At 34.4% G+C, this 25,825-nt stretch overlaps 1 protein-coding gene across 2 annotated transcripts in view; it reads left to right on the top strand.

The window, feature by feature from the left end:
- LOC118183080 (metabotropic glutamate receptor 3-like) overlaps positions 1-25,825 on the top strand; it is an 80,442-nt gene that overhangs the window by 49,153 nt on the left and 5,464 nt on the right. For both annotated transcript variants that reach the window (XM_035352506.2, XM_085824123.1), the window contains exons 7-11: positions 866-1,048; positions 10,898-11,042; positions 13,789-14,000; positions 20,067-20,332; positions 24,082-24,555. In XM_035352506.2, coding sequence (XP_035208397.2) covers positions 866-1,048; positions 10,898-11,042; positions 13,789-14,000; positions 20,067-20,332; positions 24,082-24,555 — 1,280 coding nt within the window. The remainder of the gene's footprint in view (positions 1-865; positions 1,049-10,897; positions 11,043-13,788; positions 14,001-20,066; positions 20,333-24,081; positions 24,556-25,825) is intronic.

Below are 25,825 nucleotides of genomic sequence, written 5' to 3'. Positions count from 1 at the left end.
GATATTAGTTGTGACAACAATGTACTGGTTATGCGCTCCCCTATGTGAATTCGTAACCCATGCCTAATCAGCAATTGTCACAGAGTACAGAAGTCCCTAATGTAACTTGTAGTGGATTAGGAAGTCATCTCTATTACTATATAGCGAAAATGCAATTCCATTCCGTATTAAAGTTGGGAACAGTCATAACAAAGCACTTCAATTATTACAATATGCATGCGGTAGTGAAATATTGAGCTTTGCTTTAATGTATCAATAAGTCACTTCAAGGCGGTAACATGCGAGTGATTGGCAAAGCAAGATTTGGCAAACTATCTTTTGTGGTTGCAGGTGTCATCTTTGCGTGCCTATAAACAGGTAATGAACAATGACTATTATGGCATTACCTGAAGCTAAACCAGGCAATCCAAAATATAATTTGCCTAGAGTTATGACAGAATTTGTCCAAGAAACGTGGTTTTACTCTGGATACATGCTGTAGCATTGTCTTAAAGTGATCTCTCTGAACTTAAAATGCCTTGAGATGTTCAGATGTAAGAACATGATTCAACAAATTTCATGACTAGAGATCCTTCAGACAAGGAAGTGGAAAACGCTATGCTCACAATGTTAACAAAGGTAACGTAAAACTGTGCACTTCATGCTTTTGAATGGTTTGTTTATAAGGAACCATGAAATCATAATTCATTGTGTAAGGCTAAGATTTGAAAGCGAATAACAATATAAGGTTAGTAAAGGTATCTGATTCTATATAAGAGAATCAGAGACTAATTGAATAGTTTCAAAACATTTGAATCAATCTGCATATGTATATAGAGCTCGATTGTTTATTCTTCAATAAACTAAAAAGAAAATTCTTTTTCAGGCGATGAAGACATTGGAAATTCGTTTCGTCAAGAAGGGTTGGTGCCAATGGTCATAGATTCAGTTTACGTCTTGGCTAATGCAATAAGATCTTTATGTAAAGAATATCCCGAATTCTGCACTGGTAAAGGCGATAAATACAGGAATTTGTTGAAAGAATACATTATAAATACAACTTTTAGAAGTAAATATGATACCATACTAAAATTCTCAAACTTTTGCATTAGTTTTATACGCTTTTATTTCATTTTCTAGGAGAATTACGCTTTAAGAATGTTAAAATAGCCACTGGAACCAACAGTTGTGCTGCCCATTTCGATGAAAAACAGTTCACTTGTGTTTAAGGCAAATTAAATTAATCTTAATTTCTTTTAATTACCTGAAATTAAAAAGTTACAATCCTTTAAAGCAATATTCCTCAAATTATATACTAAAAGATCATATTAAAAATACATGCTATATATTTTCTCACTTTTTTACCTTAACAGATAAATTATCGTGAAATAAATGGTCCATCATATTGAATTTTGCAATATGACAGATATGTTTACAAGTTTTAAACCGTTAAACTTTTCAACAATTACGCTGAAATGTTGGTACAATTATGTTGTAGAACAATATGTTGCATTTAAAATTAAAAACCTAAATTTCGGAAATTAGAGGTTAATTTTTTTTATTTCTTCTTAAAAATTCTACTTACGAATTTCTTAAATTAATAAATTAAAGTATCACAGAAATAGTATACTAAAAAACAACAAGTCTTGAATTATTTGTTAATTTATTTGCATTATTATTTTAATTTCTTAATAAATTATTGTTTTAGCTTTTAATTTTATCTAGTTGGTTTTTTTTTTTTTTTTAATTCTCCAAATTTAATTTGAAATGCTGCAAAAATTAATGCAACTCTGCTTCCGAATTACAACAGAATTAAATATGATCCTCTGTATAATATTCATATAATTGTACCTTTCGAAGTTTGCATAAGGTATTCCCAACTAGAATCCATGCAACAAAAGCTATGCTAGATATGCATAGTGCACTATTACCTTGTTTGATTGCCTCATTGTAGCTGCTTCACTATTAAAAAGTTTCTGAGAATAATACTCTGAAGTTTAAGTAAGATATTCCCAAACATAATCTACGAAACAGAAGCTTCCATGTTTTAGACAAGTGTTTCGTTGCTTCAGTCCTTCCCTTAGACCTTCCAATGATAACTGCTGCAACGCGTATGTACAGTGAATACATCACTGCTAAGTCTATCTGAAATACGAGGGAAAAAAAGCCACTTTCTCGTAGTCATGTACACGGCCTCGTTGAAAATCAGTAAGCTGCTGGGACTGCCTTTTTCATTTCTTTAAATTCATTCCACACTCAAATCTCGCTCACAATGCCCAGTCTGGAAGATAAATAAAGCACACGAAGTTTATCAGGTTCAATGTTCCGCCTTACTTGCTTTGGGAACATGCAAAGACCCTGACTCGGAACAGGGAGCTTACTAAAGCTGTGTCCAATAAATGTGGGAAGTAGACAAGATACACAGGAAGGGTATACGAAACCCTTTATTTTTCACTCTTTACAATAATTTCCGTACTTCGGAATACAGAGACCTACTACTTGTGGTCTGAACGTAAGAATATAAAAATATTAACTAAACTCTAACTTAAATTTGGAATAATAAACAAGGGCCTACGTGGAAGATTGGCCGTATATTAACAGGAAGCCGTATGTAGTACAGAGAACTGTTAACACTACAATACGTTTAAAATTATCAAGAGGATTAAACCTCTGGCCTGGAAGGCAACCAGCAACCGAGTAAAACTGCTAAGGCAAGCGGCCTGCTTCGACTAACACCTTCCTCTCTCTCGCTTGGCAAAAAGCCACAACTTAAGTACTTGGCGTTCGCCAGACAAATTTGCATAAATAAGTTAAAGCTTTTAATTCTGGCCGGAAGTAGAAAATAAGAAGTGATAGTAAAGATTTAAAATAAAAATAAACGTTAGTAAAACTTAAGATCCTTACAAGTTTACACCTCGCGTTTAAAGTAAACGTGATTTGCATGCTATAGTGAGCTTACTGACGCCGTAATTATTTGTGTAGCGTGAAATCTGAATAGACGCCATTCCTCTAGATTTTCAAATACGCATTTCAAATTATGTTTATCTAGAACAACTCCTTCTCGGTGTTTCATTTTCTGTCAGTGTGGTTTTAGAGCGCCGCACAGATAGAAATGCCATTCATGTGAGAGTGATCTTGGCTATAAAAACAGCATTCTTACATTCTTCTACTCTTTCTCAGAATTTCGTAATTACATTTTTACAACTGATGACATTTTTAAGGCTTCATCCACCAGTGGACGAAAGCATAAGACCACTGAACACTGATAATTAAATCGGCTCCGAATTTTTCCGAGTTGGCTGATTATAAGAGCGTTTTCAGAAATTTCCCCTATGTTTAATGTGAATGCAGACAAATCCACTTCGGAAATCCGCTAGGAAGGCACCCCTTGCCTTAAGAGGTAGCTCTGGTGTGATTTTGCCGTAATCAAACAATCTAATCTAATCCTTCTACATTTCATTTAAACTCAAGAAATAAATTACAGTGTTACAATCATAAAAAGTTAACAGACAGCACATATACTTCAAATTCTTTTCATGCATTTTGAAAGAAAAAGATGTGATCTTTCGAGAATTTAACCAGAACTTTTTGCTTCGCAAATAAAATAAATTTTGAAAACTAAAAGTAGAGGTTCATATTCACATCAGTGATGCTTAAAAATTATCCGAAAGTATCACTTAAAGGAATGGTTCTAACATTCTCAGTGGTACTTGGATCCATTTTTGATGTAGATAATGGATATATTTTCCTAAAACTTTTCTGAGTGATCAATTTTCTTACTTGACAGTCCCAATCGTTTATTTCCACAGATTCATTCCTTTAAAAACTGAATTAAAGACTAAGACTTTCATGAAATTGAATTTTTGAACATGATAAATGATCTAACAATGTGATTTTGAAACAATATAGTATGTGCTGGTATTAAATGAAAGGGCAGATATAGTTAAAAATACATTATCAGAATTTATATTTTTTTGCTATATAATTATCCAAGCAAACATGAAAAAAAGATCAAAATTTTTAATGCAATAAAGATTTGTAAAATAAGAAAATTACAAAAATAAGTGTTAGGGTAAGGATAAAAATAAATGGATGATATACAATTTGCATTTAAATTTGTGTTAATAATTACATTGGCAAATATATTTAGGAAGATATACCAAAATTAAATTTTATTGGCTAACAGAATCGGTTATATGAGTAAACCTGTATAAAAGTAAAGGGTTATTTCAGGCTTTCCCAGTTGAGGCTTTTTTAAAAATCGTGTCATTTCAGCATCTGTTGATGGGATGAGTAAGAAATATTTCCTTTTCGTTCAGAGTCAACGCAAAATCTGAGGACAGAAAGTCACGTGACTGTGATGTATGTACAGAGTGACGTCACTATGACTCTTCGCCCTTTAAACTTTAGGGACTGCTTAAATAAAACATTATATCTATTTGGTATAATGTTTAATAATGGATTTATATCTGATAGAAGAAGCAAAATGTTTTTAAAATTTGAGTTGGATATAATATTATTATTTTCTTTAAACACAATTCCTAAATCTTGGAAACTAAAATATCGAAAGCAAAAAATCCCACTGAAACACAAAATAAAAACTTTTTTAGGGTTTGGCCAGCAATCTTAGCTTTTGAAGTTTCTAGAAATTCAGTTTCAGCCATTTGCATGAAACTAGTTCGCTTTTCCTTGGCAAATAAAATTAAATCTAAGCCATGACCTTCGTGTGGGTCTGGTTCCGGAGGGCCGGACTCCATTAATTTGCTTATGAATGATAGAACCATTTTTGAAAGTTTTTGCGGCTACCATTGAGGAGCTGAGAATTAAGAAACAAAATGGAAATCTTTATATCAAAGAAGACAAAGAATTTGATCTACTTCAAAAAAATGTATGATGCCTTAACTACTGCTCACAAAGAAATTGAAGAGTCATTAGAACATCAAGAAGAAACTCCTTCTACACCTACAGAAAGTGAATGGAAAATTTTCAAAAGAAAACGTATGAGAGGCTCACCTAATAAGCCAAATAAAGACAATTCAAATGAAATTCCTTTCGAACAAGAAACGGATAGTTCAGGTAACGAAACTGAACGAAAACCCAAAGGAGATCGTAGTGTGGGTAAAAGGAAAAAGGGTCATTTTCGTCCCATTAATCCTTCTCAGCTCAAACTAGTTGTTAGTCCTTCCATTAATAGTCAAGAATCAATGGACACAAGTTCTGTTGTTCCAAATGAATCTCAGATAAATGAAGAAATCCAAAACGATCAAAACAAAAAAGGCAAAGCGCAACCTGCTATTTATATAAATGATAAAAAAATTAATTGGAAAGAACTAAAAGCGTTATTTGCAGAACATAAATTATCAGACAAATCTTATTACACAGGTTAAATTCAAAAAGAAGGCTTTAAAATTAAAGTCTCTCATGTCAACATTCATAGAGAAATAACAAGTATTCTGAAAAAAAAGGAAATTAAATAGCACTCCTTTCTCTTGCCTGATGAGAAGAATCATAAAGTGGTCTTCCGTCATCTTACGATGGACACAGATCCTGATGAAATCAAAGAAGAACTTTTAAGCAAAAATTACCAAGTTATAAGTGTCAATCAACTCTCTCGTAGATTTAAAGGACAAGTTAAAAAATTTCCACTTTGTCTTATCACTCTGCAGAAAAATGAAAAATCTAAAGAAATTTCTAAAGAAACCAAAATTTGTGAATTACATATCAAAGTCGAACCATATAAAGGACGCTCTGGCCCAGTCCAGTGCTTCCGATGTCAAGGATTTCATCATTCACAAGCTGCTTGCCACAATGGCTTTAGATGTGTTAAATGTGGTAATAACCATGACTCAAGAACCTGTCAAAAAGACAAATGTGCTAAATGTTCAAATTGTGGTCTAGACAACACAGCTTCATTTAAAGGTTGTGAAAAGTTCCCGAAGCAAGCTAACAAATCAAATCATATGTTGATAGGTTTATTATCAATAAGTCTTTTGCTGAAGCCATCAAAACTAATAACAATCCTTCTCCAAATCTTATTGCGGAAGCAAAAAAGATATTTGATGACCTTAATACTCTAGTCACCTTCCTAAAAAACTCAGAAATACAACTCCTTGCGCAAAACATCTGTCAAAATGTCACTAATACAGTATCAGATGAAACTAATTCTGACCAGCATATTCAATAAGTCAGATTCGTTTAAACTATGTTATTGGAATGCTGCTGGCATTGTTAACAAAATTGATGAACTTTCGGACTTTTTTATAGAATATAACATAGATATTGGCATGATCTGTGAAACACATGTTGTTCCTGCCGATAGACTGTATATTGCTAATTATCGCACCTACAGAGGTGATAGACTTTCATAAAGAAGAGGAGGAGCTGCAATTTTTGTTAAAAACTCTTTGCAATCCTGTCTTATCTCAACAAACTCTGCTTCTGGATTCGAAAGTGTGACTGTTGCTGTTATACTCCCACAGTTTGGTACCATCAATTTTACGACTATTTATAATACACCATGAAATCGACTTTCTGAAAATATGTTAAAAAACTTACTTCCTGAAGATCAGCAAGTTATTATTGCCCGAGACATGAATGCTAAGCATCTCGAATGGGAATGTCGTCGTTCTAACACCAATGGACGTATTATGCATAATTTTATCTGCAATCATCCTGTCGCATTACATGTACCTTCTGAAGCCACTTATCGTCCTGCCTCTCCAAATCTCTCTGACATCTTGGATATTATCCTTACAAATACCTCTATCCCTATTTCTTTGGAAGTCAAGGCAGAACTTACATCTGATCATGTACCTGTAATTGCTTCTCTTGTTGTTTCTAAAGAAGGCCCTCCTATTAACAAATAACAAACAGGATATCGATCTTGCCATTCAAATCTTCACTGACAGTATACTGAAAGCTTTCAGAGATGCTACAGTTACCATTCAATTAACTAACAATAATATTTGACTCCCTCGCAGTATCAGAGACTTTATCAAAGAAAGAAACCGATTGCTAAAGCTTTGGCTCCGTAACTGGGACCCTGCCCTTAAAAGAGAAATCAATATTTTTAATAGAAAAATCAAGAAGCTTACCACTGATTTTAAAAAGGAAACAAGAGAAGATTTTATATCTAAAGTTAATATTAATGATGGTTCTTTGTGGAAGTATCTTCAAAATCTTAAAAGAAGTAGTATTAACAATAGACCTATTCATACTGATACTAAAATTGCCTACTCACTTAAAGTTGATATTTTCGCTGAATACCCGGAAAAGCAGTTTACTCCTAATATGGAGCCCATGAATCAAACCTTTAAAGATGTTCTGGAAAACTATGTGTATTCTTGGCTTCATTCTTCTTCGGCTCATAACTTCCCAAGGCTTACTTCTCCTATGGAAATTGCTAATATTATTAGATATCTCAACATCAAAAAAGCTCCTGGAAGTGATCAAATTACTAATAAAATGTTTCGTAACTTACCTAGAAAACTTATCAGTAAATTCGCTAGTATTCTCAACGCTTGTCTTACTCTCAACTGTTTCCCTGATACTTGGAAGCAAGCCAAGATCTTTCTTCTTCCCAAACCGGGTAAAGATTTGACCAAGCCTGATGGCCAATCAGTTTGTTATCCAGTCTTGGTAAAATTTATGAAAGACTTATTCTCAGGAAACTTTTCTTCACCTGCTAACTTATGATCAGTACGGATTCAGAAAAAACCTCAGTACTACTCGACAACTAGTAAGAATTGTAGAATTTGTGGAATCTGCATTCCATAACAAGCAAAGTGTTGCGCTCCTTATGCTGGACGTGGTGAAAGCCTTTGACCACGTCTGGCATGAGGGGCTCGTCTTCAAGCTTATCAACTTGGGACTTCCTAGAAAACTCATTCTTCTGATCTTCTCCTTTTTGCAGAACCGCACTTTCTTCGTCACTCAAGGAGATGAAAAATCCAATTCAAGACCTATAAGATCCAGCGTCCCACAAGGAAGTATTCTCGGTCCAGTACTATATCTTTTCTACATCCAGTACTATATCTAAAGCAAGTCACAACTTTTAATTCTTAGCAAAACTAAGAAAAACATTGCTTTTAAAGATCACTACCTTTTTCAGGAACTGTTCCTCTGGTCACAAAGGCCAAATACTTAGGAATTATTTTGAACAAAAGGCTCACATGGTCTAATCACATTAATAGTGTCAAAAGCAAAGCCATAGACATAATATGCAGATTTCTTCAGGTTATTGGAAAATATTCAAATCTTATTTTGAGTACCAAAAAACATATATATACCACTTGCATTCGACCGACACTTTGTTATGCTGCTCCTGCTTGGAACACGGTCACTCAAACTCAACTGCATCAATTACAAGTAGAGCAAAACAAATTTCTGTGCATTATTACTGATTCACACTACCTTATACGCAATAAACTTTTACACGGAGACTTAAAACTTGAAACGATTCCAGATTACATCAGAAGATCTAATGAAAAATTCTTCAACAAAGCTGTGCAATGTGACTTTGTTAATTACTCCCAAGTCTTTAATTATGAAATTCTTTTCGAAAATAGAAGAGTCAGACCACTTGCAGCTCACACCTTCATGAGAGGAGACGACAACTTTTTCACTTAGCTCCTCAATTGGTTATACTTCCAATGCATCTGATTTTGATTGAAGCTCTTCTGTAGCTTGAATATTATTCTTGGAGATTGATAAAACTAATGCTGTGAGATTTTTCGCATTGTGATGATATAGTGGTGTTGTAAATAGGTTGCTTAGGTTGTTGTTGAGTTGCTGTAGTGTATTGCGCTGATTGTTGTATTTAAATTGTGTTGTATAGTTGTTCTGTATTGTGTTGTATTTAGCACTATTGATTGAGGTTGTTTAATTGTATTTGAATTTCTCATTGGAACTATTGCTGTAGTGTATCTTCTCATATTGTTGTCATTGATTTACATTGTCTTGGGTCCTTCTTGAAAGCAATGATCTCTCGTCACGTTTTGCAAACTTGTCCGATTGGATTGTCTTGCTCTTTTTGGTACTTCTCTTCTTCCCCTTTTCTCCGTTTTCTCATCTGAGATTTTCTCCACGTCCAGATTTCTTTATGTCAAGTGCCCTTGGGCTTTAATTCTGGAACCGGCAACATTGCTCTTCGCAATAGCTCGGTCAATTATAGAGTCTAAATCTAAAATCTAGATATCCCATTTCGGGCTTTAACGATACATGCTTTCTGAACATAGTAACAAGTACAGTGCCATTTCAGGCTTCCTTTGGCAGGTGTTCGGGATGAGAACAGCAAAAAAAGCTTCCATTTCAGCCTTTCTATTCCTGAAGTTTCATTATAGTTAGTGGGAAGACACTGGAAAGGGAAGAGCAGGTGTTCACAAAAAACAAGCTGGGCTAAAGAAAACACGTGTTTATTTCAGACCGCGCTCTGTTTTAATTTTATCTGTCGAGGAAAAGCGAGCATTTCATGCAAAAGCTGATTTCAGTTTTTCAGAAATTTAAGAGATAAGATTGTTGCAGATCTCATGCTAGACAAACTCTCAAAAGTTTTTATTTTTGTGTTTCAAAGCGACTTTTTGCTTTCATTGTCTCAATTTTCAAAACTTAGTACTACTATGTTTTTCGAGAAAATAGTAATACTATATCGCACTCAAATTTTAAAAACATCTAATTTTCTGTATTAGGTATAATTACCAATGCCATTAACGTTTCATTTAAGCAATTTCTAAAGTTTAAAGGACAAAGAGTCACTGCGACATTGCTTTGTGCATGCATCACGTTCACGTGACTTTCAGTCGCTCAGATTTTGCATTGACCCTAAATGGAAAGGCTGAAATGAGAATTGTTCTCATTCACCCTATCAAGAGTATCTGAAATGGCGCGATTTGTAAGAAAGCTTCAATTAGGAAAGCCTAAAATGAGACAAACCAAGTCTTAAATGAAATGACAAAGCATGCCTTATTTAGACCAGTTTATTTCTTTGAACATCTGCTCTTCCCTTTGCAATGTCTTTCTAACTATAAAGAAACGATAAAACTAGAAAGACTGAAATTTTATGATTTTTGATGTTTTCAGCCAGAACATCTACAGAAGGAAGGAAAATGTCTGAAATGGCACGATATGTATTGACACCTTCAGAAAGCTTGAACTGGAAAAATCCGAAATGCGACAGGCAGCATGTAATCCAGGCAGCATGCATTCGTAAATTGCACGAGAAAATACGTGAAATTTACAAATGGTCCTTCGTATAAAAAACGTTCAAGTTGAACGTAAATATATCATTAAAAGTGTCCAAGAAAAAATAGTAGATATTTACGTATATTTTTACGTTATAATATACGTAAGTTTTAAGTAAAATTTAGGTATATTTATGCGAAAGATTGCGGTATAATATACGTAAATTCCTGAAATTTACGTATTATTTACGTATTAATATTTTTAGTAAAAATGTACATATATTTATCGCATGTACATAAATTTCTTCAATTTTTTGTTTCACGTATACGTATATATTTAGTAAAAATATACGCAAATCTTCCCGACTTTTTACTGTATATAAACGTATATATTTGACAGAAATTTACGTAGATATTCCCCGTATTTTACGATACAAAAACGTATATATTTGATAGTAATTTACTTAAATCTTCCCTATGTTTTCATTGCATATGCGAATGACTTTGGTAAAAATTTAGTTCGATGTCCTCTCCTCTTTACTGTGTATAAATGCACATTTTTGGTAAAAAATTTGCATAAATCTTCAATTACCTTTTTACTGCATTTTTCATAAAGTGTACTTATTTTAATCTTATATTTTTTATATAAATTTATACAAAAGTTTTCTGCGTGTTGTGATTATAATGTGAATATACTGTGCTTAGTCTAAAATTTGAATACGCCTTCCTTTATATTTCAGGCTCGCAAGATCATGATATGATTATTAGTTTTGATTCTACAAGAAGTATTCCCGTAAATTACACTATCTACCAGTTTAAAAAGGCTTATAAAATTGGAGACATTTACGAATACAAAGCTATTGGAGAATGGAACCCTTACACGAAGTAAGGAAATTGTTTAATCTATTGGCTAAAGCTTCTTTATCACAGCTGTTTAAGTAGCAGCATCTTTAGAATTTGGATTGAATAAAAATGTATTTCCTAACTCATCACTATTAATATTTTCTCCTTCTTCAAAAATGACAGCCTTTCTTAAATCTATAAACGTCGACTATTTGAGGTCATAAGGTATTTCTCCCGCCTTCTTAGCATGCCTTCCTGGTGTAATGGTCAACATGCTCGGCGCATATTCGAGAGGTCCGAAGTTCGAGTTCCGGCGAGGGCATTGTTCATTTTTCATGTGTCCTGCTTCGAAATAACAATGCCTCTACAAGGTTCTACATTGTCGTAAATAGAATTCTGCTAATTAACTGGCAAATTAACTGGTGAATTTAACTAAACAAAGCAAAATCTTTTAAGCACCTGAAAAGTTTCTTTACTCAAAAGCAATCACATTAGTTACGACTAAGGATATTTAACTATAAGTTGATAATAAAGTAGTTAAATATCCTATCCTTAGAAATATCTCCTTCCTCCTATCCTTAGAAGTTACCTTTATATATCAGCGAGTTAACGTTTTTGCTTAGTTCTGATTGTTCACACAAGATATACAATATGTAAAAGTAAACTTTATTTCTTTACCGCTGTAACTTGAAATAATACGGCACAAATTAAAGTATTTGTCTTCAAAAGCTACAGTATACTTATTGGGTTAAATCTTCAGTAAATCTAAGCAAAGTTACAGCAATCAGTGTGTTAGACAAAGCTAAAACAAATTTACAGCATTTACCAACCGTGCCAATGTCAGCCGTTTACATCTGTTGTGATCAGCGGATCTCTTTTTGTAAGCAAACGTAGATTGGTAGTAGACAAACTACGGCCCCTCTACTATAAAGGAAGAGAGAAACAGCAACAGAAAACGCAAATGATGCCACCCAGGCGAGTAAAATGCGATTAAATTAAAAACAGATATGAATGTGTGATGCAAAACATGTCTTAAAATTTATATTATTCCCTGATATAGAAATAACAGAAAGTCTCAAAAAAATCTAATTCACCAAATGAAGTTGGTAATTTGATTAGTGTTTTGGATGATATTAGAAGAAGCTGAACTAAATTTATGGTTTGAAGACCAAAAATGTTATTCAGAGGATGATTTATTTTTCCATTTCTTCAAATATAAGACGTGTAAGGTAGTTTCTCCGTCCTTTCCGCCTGCCTTCGTTGTGTAATTGGAAGCATACTCGACGAGTATTCGAGAGGTCCTGGCAAAGGCACTGAAAATTTTTCACGTCTCCTGCTTCAAAAAAAGACCTAATGTTTGTACAAGTTTTCTTAGAACAGGAAAATCGTTTGAACTACTTGCTCAGTAATCTGGGACAAGAAGCATGAACTGCAGTCGCGTTCAAGTAACTGAGTTCTTTATCAAGAACTGACTTAGCAAACCTTCAGAGGACGAAAAAAAAACAGAAAGAGTAGAAAAAGACTATTTTTATGCAGTGGAATAATAGATTTAGCAGTAGTAGTGGAAAATTTAACAACGTTTACGATATCCCGATAGTTTATGGCATCAAAACTAGAACTATTGCATCTGATTAAAAAGCTCAAGAAAGAAGAATGTGAGAGCAGAAAAAGGTGAAGGAAAATCCTTTCAAATTCAAAAGTGGACTGGATGGCAGAATATACAGAATTCTTAAATGAGATAACTAGTGATAAAAATATCTTTATTGCCATCAAAGACGCGAATCTCATATCGACATAAAAGAGAAATTTTAGCTTTATTTGGCGTGTTCTCTTTTCTCAAAGAAAGGTATGCTCGGAAAAGTATAGCAATTACTAGATTATCGTTTTAACTTATCATTTTGACAAAGCAAATCGGACTAAGAAGTTGATAAATTCGGGAATGTCCTCTTACCTATCATATAATACTTTACAGTCCGTGCTTTTAAATTTCAGAAATAATCCATTCTTCTACTTACGAAAGATATCTATGTAGTAATTAACAAAGTAGTTTTCTCTGAATAAGGGTTTCAAATCACTTTGATAGATTAGAATCTAAAATTTCCAAAATCGTGTATACATTATTACTTGAAAATTCTCGTATTTTTTAAACGGTATGAAAACATATACCGTCTGTCCGAAAAGTTCCGGGTTAGATTTTTGTTCCTAGTATATAAACAAAACTGGGAAAAACCTGGGACTAATGTGTGGTGTCATGGATTGGTTGTGCGAGAGGATTCAGGGGTCTCATCCGGAACGATGGAAAGAAAGGAATTTTTTTTTTTTTTTTTTTTTTTTTTTTTTTTTTTTGTTGCACGGCAATGCGCCAGCTCACATGGCTGAAGTTGTGGTGCATTTTCTAGCAAAAAAAAACGTGCGTCAGTTCTCAGCGAATCTCCATATTCACCCGACTTGGTGTCGAGTGATTTCTTTTATTCCTGAAACTCAAACTTCGCATGAAGAGTCAACATTATCATGACGTAGCCAAAATTCAAGACACTGTGACACGCAAGTTGAAAAACATCCCAAACAAAGATTTTTCTGACAGTTTCATATGATTGTAAGAGCTTTTTGTGTTTTGTACTTAAGTAAGGAGAGACTATTTAGAAAAAATGAAGCACTAAGCCTTCAGCTTAAGTTTTCTCTATTTTTTATCAATCCAGTTCAGAACATTTTGCACAGTCGGTATATAAAACATCAAGATCTAATTCGTGATAAAATTAAATGTTGTCTTAATGCCTCTTTCGCTCAGATTACGAATGCGATCCGCTCCAGTGTGGAATTGGAAAGACTATGTGGATGAATTAGGTAAGCCAGTGTCCAGTTGTAGTGAACAATGCGAGCTCGGAGAGGAAAGGATACGTAGTTTGCATCTTCACAGACGCTGCTGCTGGACCTGCCGGCCATGCGAGGCAGAGTACTTTCTTCCTGATCCTTATGGCCATTGTACAGAATGTCCACAAGGTAATGCAATCAGGCATAAAAGTATATCTTTAGTCTGATTTTATTATTTTCTAAAGAAATAATGCTATATTTTTTAAGCAAAATAGTGACACAAATATCTATAAATGAGGTAACTTAGTTGGCCTGTTTTTGTCTATCAAGCATTTTTTTAGAATTGCTTCTCAGTGTGTCCTTCTAAAGGACTTCCTCGTAAATTTTTTAAACAAAATAATGACACAAATACCTATAAATGCGGTAATTTATACAGGTTGGCCCTGTTGTTTTTTAGTGAAATAATATTAGAATTTCTTTTTAATATGTTCTTCTAAGAATTCTCCTCTCCTACTCTCGGGGCAAAATTCAGTTCTTTCTGTAAAATAAGGAACCAACAGAGAAAGGAAACACGCCAAAATAAAACATAAAATTAGGCAAAGCAACAACTTTGTGTTTAGTGTAGATTTTAATAAAAACTCAAAAGTAAATTAGCTTTAATTAAAATTTACGCCCAAAACGCGGCTGTTGCTTTACCTAATTTTATGTAATGAACCAATAAATGAAGCCACTATTTCGTTATCACAACCCACTAATCGTTTCATCTCATGTGCGATTCTTGATAAAATGGTACTTTGGTATTTCACGACTATCCTGATATACTGGTATATGGCATACAAGAGTTAGTTCTTTTCAAAATGCCTTGAGCATGACAGATACTTCTAACGTTGTTAAAGAAAGCTAATGTAATCTAATCTCTGTAAAACACTGATGAATTCTGAGATATTATAAACATTTAGGGAAACTTTTACAGCTATGAAGGTTATTAATAAAAGAATAGCTATTGATTCGTACATATTTTAAACCTTGAAACATAAAATTCTAAAACTCTTACCAAGCAAAACATATTCTACGAGTAGACTATGCTATGTGAAATCACACATTAATGAGGGAAAATCCGTTTAAATTTTAAAACTCTTTTACTTTAAAGGGTTCTTTCTTTGAAACAGATTTCTTTTCAGAAAGCAATGAAAGGAACCTGGGAAGACTGTAATTTTTATAATTATTTTTAAGTGAAATACTCTTCTTTCAAAATTCAAAATAAATTCTGCATAGTTTATATCTAATTTTTAACCCAAAGTGTAATATACTTCGCTCTTGAAAGAAAAGATATTTTTTTTATTATTTAACAGCCTCTTTGAACACAGTACGAAAAGAGAAAATCTGAAAAATATCATAACCACTTCTAATTTTCAAAATGAATTTTTAACTAAACAGGTGTAAAATTTTAAATTATAAGGCTACATGAAATTTAAGTACTGAAATCAGAAATTTCTATAAATTAATCTTCTAGTTCTTCGCATAACTATATGCACGGAATGCGTTAATTAGATTAAACCACCAGAGTATTTATCATCAATGTAATGTAACAGATGCCCTTGCTTCAGATATCATTTTTAATTTATGCCCCACGCGGCTTAACGAATTGCAACTTCTCAGCAGTGTTACTGTGTGACGTGACATATGATTTTCAGTACCTTTTAAGATAAAATTGTATATTTCGTAATTAGTAAAGCGATTTAAAAGTAATATACGTTTTTAATAATCTGCATTTCCATTTTAATTTTTTTATAAATTTCTCTCTCTCTCTCTAATTCAGATAATAAATACTCAATCTGGCTCATAATGTATAGTGTGTATAATATATACAGGATGATCCAAAAGTCGCGCACTTCAAAATTTCAAAACGTATGTTAATTTTAAATATAAATGTCCTATAGTTTCAATGGCTATACCGTTACAAGTAATATAACACATGAAATTTCAGTTACAGTTTATTCTTGTTAGCTTTGAAAACGATTTGTTTGGAGCCAGTTGAAGATGAGTTTTTCCCAAGCAGAATTATTTTTTATAACTGACGCATTTTATAACTTCGCAACGCATTCTTACGGGAAAATTTTTAAAGTGCTTAAAGACACCGTCCTAAATGTTCGTGAGCCTAACAAGAGAATGAGTTCCCGTTTGACAACCTTATTTTAAGAACTTGAAGGATTCTTCATAAAAAATGCCTACAGTCTATTCTGAATTGAGATAAAATGGGTGAAATCAGAAATAAAATTCTGCAATCACTAATAACGAATATGATAAATATGGCATTACAATCAAATGCATGCGTTGCGAAGTAATGCTCAGTTATAAAAACTCATTTTACTGGGAAAATGTCATCTCCATCTTTCACCAAACGAAAGGTTTTTAAAGCTAATAGTATATATTGCAAACAGTGTTGCCAGATCATGCTATTTTTCGCAAAATTTGATACTTTTGCAAACATGTGCTACTAAAATTTAATTCTATACGGTTTGAGGGATTTTCTGCTCTCCCATAATTTTTTACGCTACTTTCTGCGAATATAATTTTTTTAGATAATCTTTCGTTATGCAACTGTCACACGTTTTGGCTCCTGTGAAAGGGAAATCAAACACATGCCAAGACCCAAGACAGTGCCATCGTCGAGTGTATGTGTGCAAGTTTTCAATTGTAAACAATTTCTAGTAAATATTTGTGTGTCGACACATACACCCAATTCATAGGATCATTTCTATAGTATGATTAGCGAGTTCATTCACAGAACTTCACATACACCCACTAGAAACCGCTCACAAAACTTACAATTTTTACAAACTTGGCAGTCTGGCATAATTTGAGTCGTAGAATTCGAAACATGTAGAAAAAATGGTATGTTATTTCAGAAAAAGTCCGATTTTGTGTCAAAATACCTATTTTAGAATAGTGCTATATATAAATCTAATATATATCCTAAGTCGCACTTTCGAAACATGAAAAACGCAATTTGAATTTTGTCAATCGGCCCAGTAGAACGGGAGATATAAAACTGTCCCCCCCTTTTTTTTTCCCCCGCGCTGTACGTTGCTTCTGCTATTTCCTTGTTACCGACTATCATTCTTGAAATTTTGCTACATTTTTTAGCTTTATGGGAAGTAGATTTTATCATACTAAATACTTATTCTCCTTTCTTCGTCTTGGTAAACAGCATCTCAAGGGCTACTTATAAAGCTGTTTGCGAAAATCGGTGCGAACTTGTTTTCTTTGTCAATATCGGCTTTCAAAATTTTCATTTTTTAAAAGTAGAAAATGAACTTGCTTTCAAGAAATATATCCTAGATTTTATTTACCTGAGATACATTTGTTTATTATAATAATATCGAATCACTCTATTTCCTTCTATTCCTTTCTATTTCCTTTTCTATTTCCTTTTGCAAAGCATTTAAAAAGGAATTCTTGTCTACTTCTTAGAGTTTAGTTTCGTATCATTCTGAAATGATGCAGTTTCTTTGATGACTTTGAATCTAAAAGTTTGCTTTTCAGAATTTTCATATCATATGACTACACTTTTGATGCTTAAAATATGTCTTTCAATTCCTTTCTCTCTAAGATGATAAATATTTAAAATAATGAAATGTTATTTCAGAAAATGTTTATTTGCTTTCCTCTCTCAGAAGGCCAGATATTTGCTCTTCAATCAATGGTAGGCAAGAGTCAAATCCATCAATCATTCAGCCGTCTTATCACCAAAAATGTTGCTCAGTGTCTTACAGAAAAGTAGGCCGATATTACACCAGCTAGAAAAGAAGAAACACAGCTATAAACATTTGGACATTTCCAAGGATTCAAACCCGGGCGCAATGACATGATAGCTATCTCGCTAACCATACCGAAAAGGGCGGTTGGTTTCACCATTGCAGAATTAGCCATTCAAAGTTTATTTATAACACTATTATTCGCTCAAGTTTCAATATAGCTACAGTTGGAGGTACAAAAAGCTTCCAATAATAGTGCCACATTGATCGGGATAGTGGTTAGCGTTGCTGACTGTTGTATCTTTGGGCTCGAGTCCGAATCCCGGAGAAGGTTTGATTGTTTGTAAATAGTCTTTACATGTGCTCTGTTCAGCTTATAAAATAATCCTTACAGGTGTAGACTGAAACAAGGCCGGCATTTATGCATCCATCTAGGACATATTAGTTATTGTCGAGCTTGCTAACTGCTAAGCTTTCGCGCCGGTCAAAATTCTGAGAGAGAACACCTCGGGGACTGCCAGAGTGTCCCTACACCTTTCCCCTACCAACAACCTCTCCAGGGGATTTCGGCTTACTGTGTATATTGAGTGCCCTTGACCTCACAGCCACTATGCGCTTAAAAACATAATTCATATTCTTTGTCCATGTCTTCTTCGGAAATCAAACCCGTCCCTTCGGTTGGTAATCAGCGACACTAAACACTATCCCGTTTGGACGGACGAAAGGTCTCACAAGAGGTTTGACGGTAGAGGAAAAGGGATGAAGATTCCTGGATCTGTTCCTCGGCTTTAATGTTGATTGTGTGAAGGGTACAGCAATATTTTCGTTGGTGGTGTGTTCGAGGTTTTATCCATCAAAATACTTTCAAATGTCCAGTCATAACAACAACATTTACAATAATCAATGTCGTTTCATGTTATTTGAAAGAGTTTGGAAAAACTTTAGCTTTAAATTTTCATTTTCATCTTAAAGTATGGCATTAATCCAAGGCATGTTAATAATCTTTTAAACATCATATAACCTCACAAGAGGAAAGAAGAATACCCCAAAGTAAAACATAAAATTAGACAAAACAGCAATACTGTGCTTAGTATAGATTTTAATTAAAGCTCTGTCTATTTCGATAACGAACAGTTATAGATTCTTCTTCATCAAAAGCAATGAAATTCTGCTCTGAGGAGCAGAATTAATAGTTTGGTTCATTACCGTTTTGCCACTAAATTAAATACTTGTATCACCGTAAACTGGATCACGTGGCCTCATTGACAAAACATGAATTTTACCCCAAAATTCCTGCCTAAGAAAGATGAAAGAAAGCTTCCTCGGAGACTAAAGAAACTTCCTGATAATTATGCAGATAATCGTAACAACCCAGTATCTGACGAAAATGTCGCTGCACAAGCGCATTACTCGCCCTATCAAGCACGGACTACTACTCCAAACATTTCGGAGATCAATTTTAATGTGGATGAAAGAATAAATAATTTATTCAGCAAACTCGTACAAACTGCTGAAAAACGTTAGCAGATTAAAATCACTGAGGAAATGCTTCTGCTGCTTATTGTTGACATGATTGTTAGAGTTGAATTTTCCACTTTTTTGTAAGATGTTTAAAGTTTGGCTTGCTGTGGTAGCATAAACTACGTCCAAGCTCCTAACAGACTGGGAGCAAATTATCCCTATGCCTGAAGTTAACGATAAAAACTTGAGAAAGCTTAAATAAATATTTTGTTAAATCAGAACTTTAAACATGAATGCGTGCTTACAAACCACTCGTGCTAATCACCTGTGGCAAAGTAACTTAAAGAAATAGTAAATTCAAATTGCATATTGAAATTAAATGTAGTAGCCTAGGGTAACATAAAGAATTTAACATTAACAGCGTAACAGTTCAAATATCGGTATCTATAATCCAAAGCAGAATAACACAATCTTATCTGAGCTAACTAACCTAGCAACGTGGCCCCGAGAGGCAGAACACGCTCTGAGTTAAACTCCCGAAATTCTTTAAATACTATCTCTTTCTATATCATTTACATTCCGGTACAGACACGAAAACGAGAAGTGACAATAAAGATCCAAAACATAAAATAACTAGTTAATAAAAATAATACTAATAATCCTACAGATGAATTCTCCTTGGACTTTCATCGGACTTTTCCTTCCCATCATCTCAGATCACTGGGAACGTACCTGATGAACTTTCTATGTGAAGTGCCAAAGTATTTTACTGAGCCAGACGCGTCGCGATTTACGCGATATTCTGGGCGGCACCTGAATAGACTATATTAGACTAAATACCTACGCATATGTAAATAAACCATCATTTAATCATATTTCGCGCAAAATAAAATTTTTCTTCGCAAGTCCCAGATCAAAAGAAACATTCATTAAATTTCGGCTTTTGTATCAATGGTAAATATAATCGAAATTATTTCAATTAATTTCTTTTGTACACCTTGAAAATAAGAAAATTTGATATATTGTTTCCTTTCAGGTCAAATACCGAATAGAGATAAGACTTCTTGTATAGAACTAAAGCCGGAATACATTGGTCGAAACCTCAACAGCCCGTGGGCTTTAGTGCCATTCGTCTTTTCATTGTTTGGTATCCTATGCACGTCTGCGGTATTTGCCATCTTCTTAATATATCACAAGACTCCAATTATAATGGCATCAGGAAGAGAACTTTGTTATATTATCCTGATTGGGATTACATTTTGTTATTGCTTCACTTTCGTAGTACTTTCACAACCAACAGAAGTAAGTAGTTAAAGACAATTATTGATTTCACTTGTATATTTCGACAAACTTCAAAAATATCTCAACTTCTATGAACTCTATTAATGTGTTAATTATTTTGAAAAAATATATTTTTAATCTATTTATTAAATCTTATATGCGTTTTCAGCTAGTTTCAGCTAGTACAAAACAGACAGTTCCTGTGTCTTTCTTAACAATCATTTAACTTCTTGCATGTTAAAGACTCTTTTCTTATTCACTTTGGTTGCTTCACGGTTAGCTCGTGTAAACAACCGCTTCAGTTTTTATTACCATATTATGTATCGATAAACAACCGCTTTAGTTTTTATTACTATATTACCTTGTAGCCCATCAGAATGGAACTAACAAATGTTTATTTGATTTTAAATTTGAATTAGTGTTTGTGTCGACTGTTAAACAATTGTAAAAGAAGATAGCTTGCCAAGCAATTCAGATAATTCCGTGGTTATCCGTCAGGTTGAAGCTCAGTTGAATTTCACTACAGTTAGAAACTAATTTTATATTTATATTTTTATTTTTAAATCAAAGTAAATAATTGTGCATTTTGTATGAATTCTTATATCAAAGCAATGCATTAGAACAGTCATAGATTTTTCTGATTTTCTGTGCTGTAACTCTTTATGCATTTCGTCTACTTAAAAAATATTAAATTATACGTTTCCGTATATGATAACTGAAACGCCATAAAGGTATCACACTAATCAATTGAAACTCCTCAAAAATATAAAACTAATTACGATATATAAGGGATTAGAATTTCAGAATAACTACGCATGCGGAAAGGTGAGCAATTCCCCCTGATAACGTGTCATGTTGCCACGTAAACAAAGGACTGTAGCGAAAGGCTAAAAGTAGTGTTTCATCATTTATCAGCGATAAACGTCATGAGAAGTCTTGTCATCAACAAAAGCCCCATATCAGCAAATTATATCATTTGAACAGCAACCAATGATCGGCGTGCGAGAAAAAGGATATTCCTTTCTAGAAATCTATCTCCTACGGTGCGTAGTGCCTCACCACTGATGAGAATGTGGACTAAAATGGCTCAAAAATACTGGATAAGCCGTAAACTTGGAAAGGGACCACGAAATGTTAGGTAAGCACGTCATGAATAATATCTTATCCGCATGACAGTGTCAGACCTTGCATCTTCATCTCGACAGCAAGTACAACATGTAAACACTGTTACATGTAATGCTATTGTCAGCTCCAATAACTCGCCGGCATCTGCTGCGCAGTGTATTTGCATGCATGCATTTTTTATGAAAGATTGCCTAAAAAGCATCGATGCCTGCAGCTGCGGTGGGCTCATCAACGTAGTCTTGGCACCACGATTGGCAGCGAATCGTCTTTCAGATGAACTACTGTGTCAATATAGAGATGTTTGAATACACATTAGGTTAGGTTAGGTTAGGTTAGGTTATTTTAATTACGGCAAAGCTTCGAGGGCTATCTGCCTAAGGGGGGATGCCTTCGGGGAGGACTTTCTAAGGGAAACTGGCTCGTATACACGTTACACATCGGGAAAACCACGAAAACACCCATACAACCAGCCCGTTCGCGGGATTCGAACCTCAGACCGAACTACCAGTGTTCAGCGACTTAACCGCTCGGCCGCTGAATACACATTAGGAGCTATAGGGGTAAACCTTCATCTTCCGGATTGCGTTATGCAAAGTTATGCTGAACAATCACCAAGCGTGATGAGCTGGGGTAGCATATATGACGAGCATTGGATATGACGGGCAATATCGTCTGCTAAGAATTGAAGATACTATCATCAGCAACCATTACTTCAACGAGGTTGTGGATTCAGAAGTCGTTCCCTTCATTCAGTGTATTCTTAACACTTGTATTTTAGCAAAGCAATGTTCGTCTACTTACTGCTAAAAATGTAATAAATCTTCTTAGAATGACAGATACCGCTTCTTCTTTTGGCCATTCACATAGTCCTGTCCTGTCGAATATGTCTATGATTTCGTCCACAGAAAACTCACTCATAGCACTCTTTTCTCAGCTAAGACGAATCAGCTTTGGATCTGGATAGAAGAAATACGAAATGCTCTTCCTCAGATACGATATTTCTCAAATATTCTTCAAATAGAGATATTAATATTGTTAATAAATATTCCTCAAACAGCGATATTCAAAACCAGCAGTCAGGCCTACGACCAGCAGTCGCTCTTCATCAGATACATATCTGGAGTGTAAAATATGGGTTTGATACATTGTAAATTCAATCGTTCCTTTGTATCACTACAGGTCATATGTGGAACACATTCAGTTTTAACGATTCTTTCATAGTGCTCCAGTTGTCCAATAAAATCCATCGAGAACCGAAACTAACTCATCCTGAAAACAACTTACTTGTTTCTTACGCTTTGGCCTAGTAAGATTGCTGCTTTTACTGCTGTCTTCTTATTGCAAAGCTATCAAAAATGTAAACGTTTCGAAATTGGCAAGAGTAGTCTACTAAGTTGTTTTGGGCTGCAACCTGTTTTTTAAAATAAAGAAGAATACTTAACCTGCCTCCTGCCCAGTTTTCTCTTCATAATAGATCAACATTTTGTACAATCAACATTTCTACAATTATTAACATCTAAGATAGTATAAACCTTTATTCAGTGATTCTACTAAAGATGACCGCATACACCTCCACAGATTTTAGTCTTCTATGGACGCGATTTCTTTACAAAACATTAATATTGGTATGTGCAGTACCGAATTTTATTTAAGCTCTCAAAATTAATAGTCAGTTTCAGAGTTTCTTGTCTACAGAAAGCAGTTACCATTATAGATTTCACTGTAGTTTCAATATTCATATTTACACAGCATTCAGAATGTATGTTTTCAATCGAAAACTCTTATACCGAATGATGATTTCTCAAACAGTTAGAAGCAGAAAATCGGGTAACAAAGTTTTAGAACTGCATCAAGGCTTGCCACAGAAGGTAATTTGTTCAAAGCATGTAAGCGTAAGTTCAAAGCGTGTAAGAGGTATGCTTCAGAGATGTAACTGCAAGATGCATCTGTGTTAAATTGGTAATAAATCTGAGACCATTATTTATTGGTCAGCACATAATGGGAGTTATTTGTGTAATTTAGTTATGCAAGAAGACGTTCCACGATACTTTAGTGTTGCCTAACAAGGCTCTCTTATGCTGCAAGATTTTCAACTCTTCTGTTGCAAAGTTTTACAACTTGCAACAGAAAGAGTTTTTGCAAGGATGTTGTAAACAATAATGTTTGCGATTTATATCACTATTTTACTTCGACACTATAGTTTTGAGCCCGTCTTCTTTTGTATAGTGTGTTTTCTGCACAGAAATAGCAATATAAGTTTTCCATTAAAAAGACATCTTTTGTCTGCTAATGTTTTCTACTACATAAACTAAGAAGTTGCAGCAGTAAACAGATAATAATTAATAACCGAATTTAAGAAATGTATTCATACTTATGAATCATAAAAGTAACTTGGATATTTCAGTTAGGTTATTTTAATACGGCAAAGCAAACTAGGGCTATTTGTCTAAGAAGAAGGACGCCTTCGTGAGGGACTTTCTAAGGAAAAATGGGTTGTATTCACGTTACGGAAAACCATGAAAATCAACAATGCTGGATCATTATTTATCTTTTCATTTTATTTTATTTTTTGCGTTTTTATTTCATTCTTATTTTGTTCATTGTTTTTAAATTATTACATTTCGTTTCTTAATATGGCATTTCAGGTTAGCTGTGGCATGCTACGCATTGGTATGGGACTTGGCTTGGCGGTTTGCTATTCGGCCATCTTCACAAAGACCAATCGAATATCTAGAATCTTCAATCGTAATCTAAGGATTACAAGACGTCCATCCTATATAAGTCCTGAATCTCAAATTGTTATCTGCCTATGTTTAATCCTCATTCAAGTCACTTTGACAGTCTTATGGCTCATCATTAAACCACCTTCCATGAGACAAATGCTACTGGAAAATCCACGTGCGTGGGTTGTGGTGTGCAATTACGATGGAATATCTGTTATTCTAGGATTATCATATAATATGGTTCTCATTATTCTGTGTACAGTATATGCTTACAAAACCAGAAACATTCCAGAAAACTTCAATGAGTCAAAATACATTAGTTTTACTATGTATTCTTCTTGCATAGTATGGTTGGCTTTCGTACCAATATATTGCAGCACATGGCAGGACTACAAGGCAAGTACTTCATTCTTTACTTATTAAATTATACTAAGTATTAATATCAGTATGGTTTTGCAGCGTCGTCGTAGCAGCTCTTCGCAAATTTGAAAGAGTCGAAATTCTTGAATCTAGTGCATAGAAGCTCTTTTGCACTAGAAGTAGAGAATTCCGCTCGCATAAAACCAACTCAAGTTCTATACCCGAAGCCAGAGAGTTCTCTAGCATCACGCTTCTCATTTCGACCCATAGATGTCGCCAAGAGCAAAGCGTCAGATTAAAATACCCAAAGCGTCGAACAACTGCGAGCGAGCATAGCTAGCTCCGCGGACTGTCACAGTGGTGCCCCTTCGACGTGACAGGAACACACACCTTCTCCACCCGCCCACCTGGGGAAAAAACTGACGTACTACGTCCCTCGCGCCAACCCACCGAGCGTCACTCCCCAAAAGCTCAAAGGGCCCATCTAGCCATGCCAAACGAACGGAACTGAAAAGCCCATTAATGCAACGATCAATCACATCAACGCAATGGGCTCAAAACAAGGGAACAAGTCGTCCCTCTTCATTAGTGTACAGTTGCTGGGAGTGGTATGCGAAGTACGCGCAGTCGGGCAAAGCTCACAAATTTGAAAGAGTCAGAATTCTTGAATCTAGCGCACCTCAGCTTTTTTGCGCTAGTGGTAGAGAATTTCACTCGCTTGAGTTCTGTACCCGAAGCCACTGAGGTCTCTCATGTCACGCTTCTAATTTCGACCCATAGCTGTCGGCACGAGCAAAGTCTCAGCTTAAGACACCGAAACCGTCAAACAAATTCACCTGGCTTCGCGGACAGTTACAACTTATATATTAGTGCGATGCTACGTATTAATATCAAATCTCGTTAATGAAATATGTTCCATTAACCAGATTTAATGTCACTAGACAAATTTTATATATTAGTGCGATGCTACGTATTAATATCAAATCTCGTTAATGAAATATGTTCCATTAACCAGATTTAATGTCACTAGACAAATTTTAATATGACAAAAACTATTCGATTCTATTTATTCTCAGGAAAGCAGTAAAACTGTACATTAAGTTGCAATAGTGAAGTCAAATTATATTAAACCATTAACATTACCATATCTTTTACGTGGAATTTAGCCGTTTTGGTATAATAATAAGTAAGAATATGCCGTAAGTTATCCAACTGTTAAATTGTTACTATGTAAAAAGCGGTGTACAGGATGTTTCATAGATCATGGGACAAACTTGGAGGGGATGGAGCGTACTAAAACATGCAT

This window comes from Stegodyphus dumicola, chromosome 9 (genome assembly GCF_044657685.1).
Source record: "Stegodyphus dumicola isolate Sdum_Otavi_A_Nest chromosome 9, ASM4465768v1".
NCBI classification, from domain to species: Eukaryota; Metazoa; Arthropoda; class Arachnida; order Araneae; family Eresidae; genus Stegodyphus; species Stegodyphus dumicola.
The sequence above is the reverse complement of the archived record's forward strand: the minus strand, read 5'-3'. Positions and strand labels throughout refer to the sequence as shown.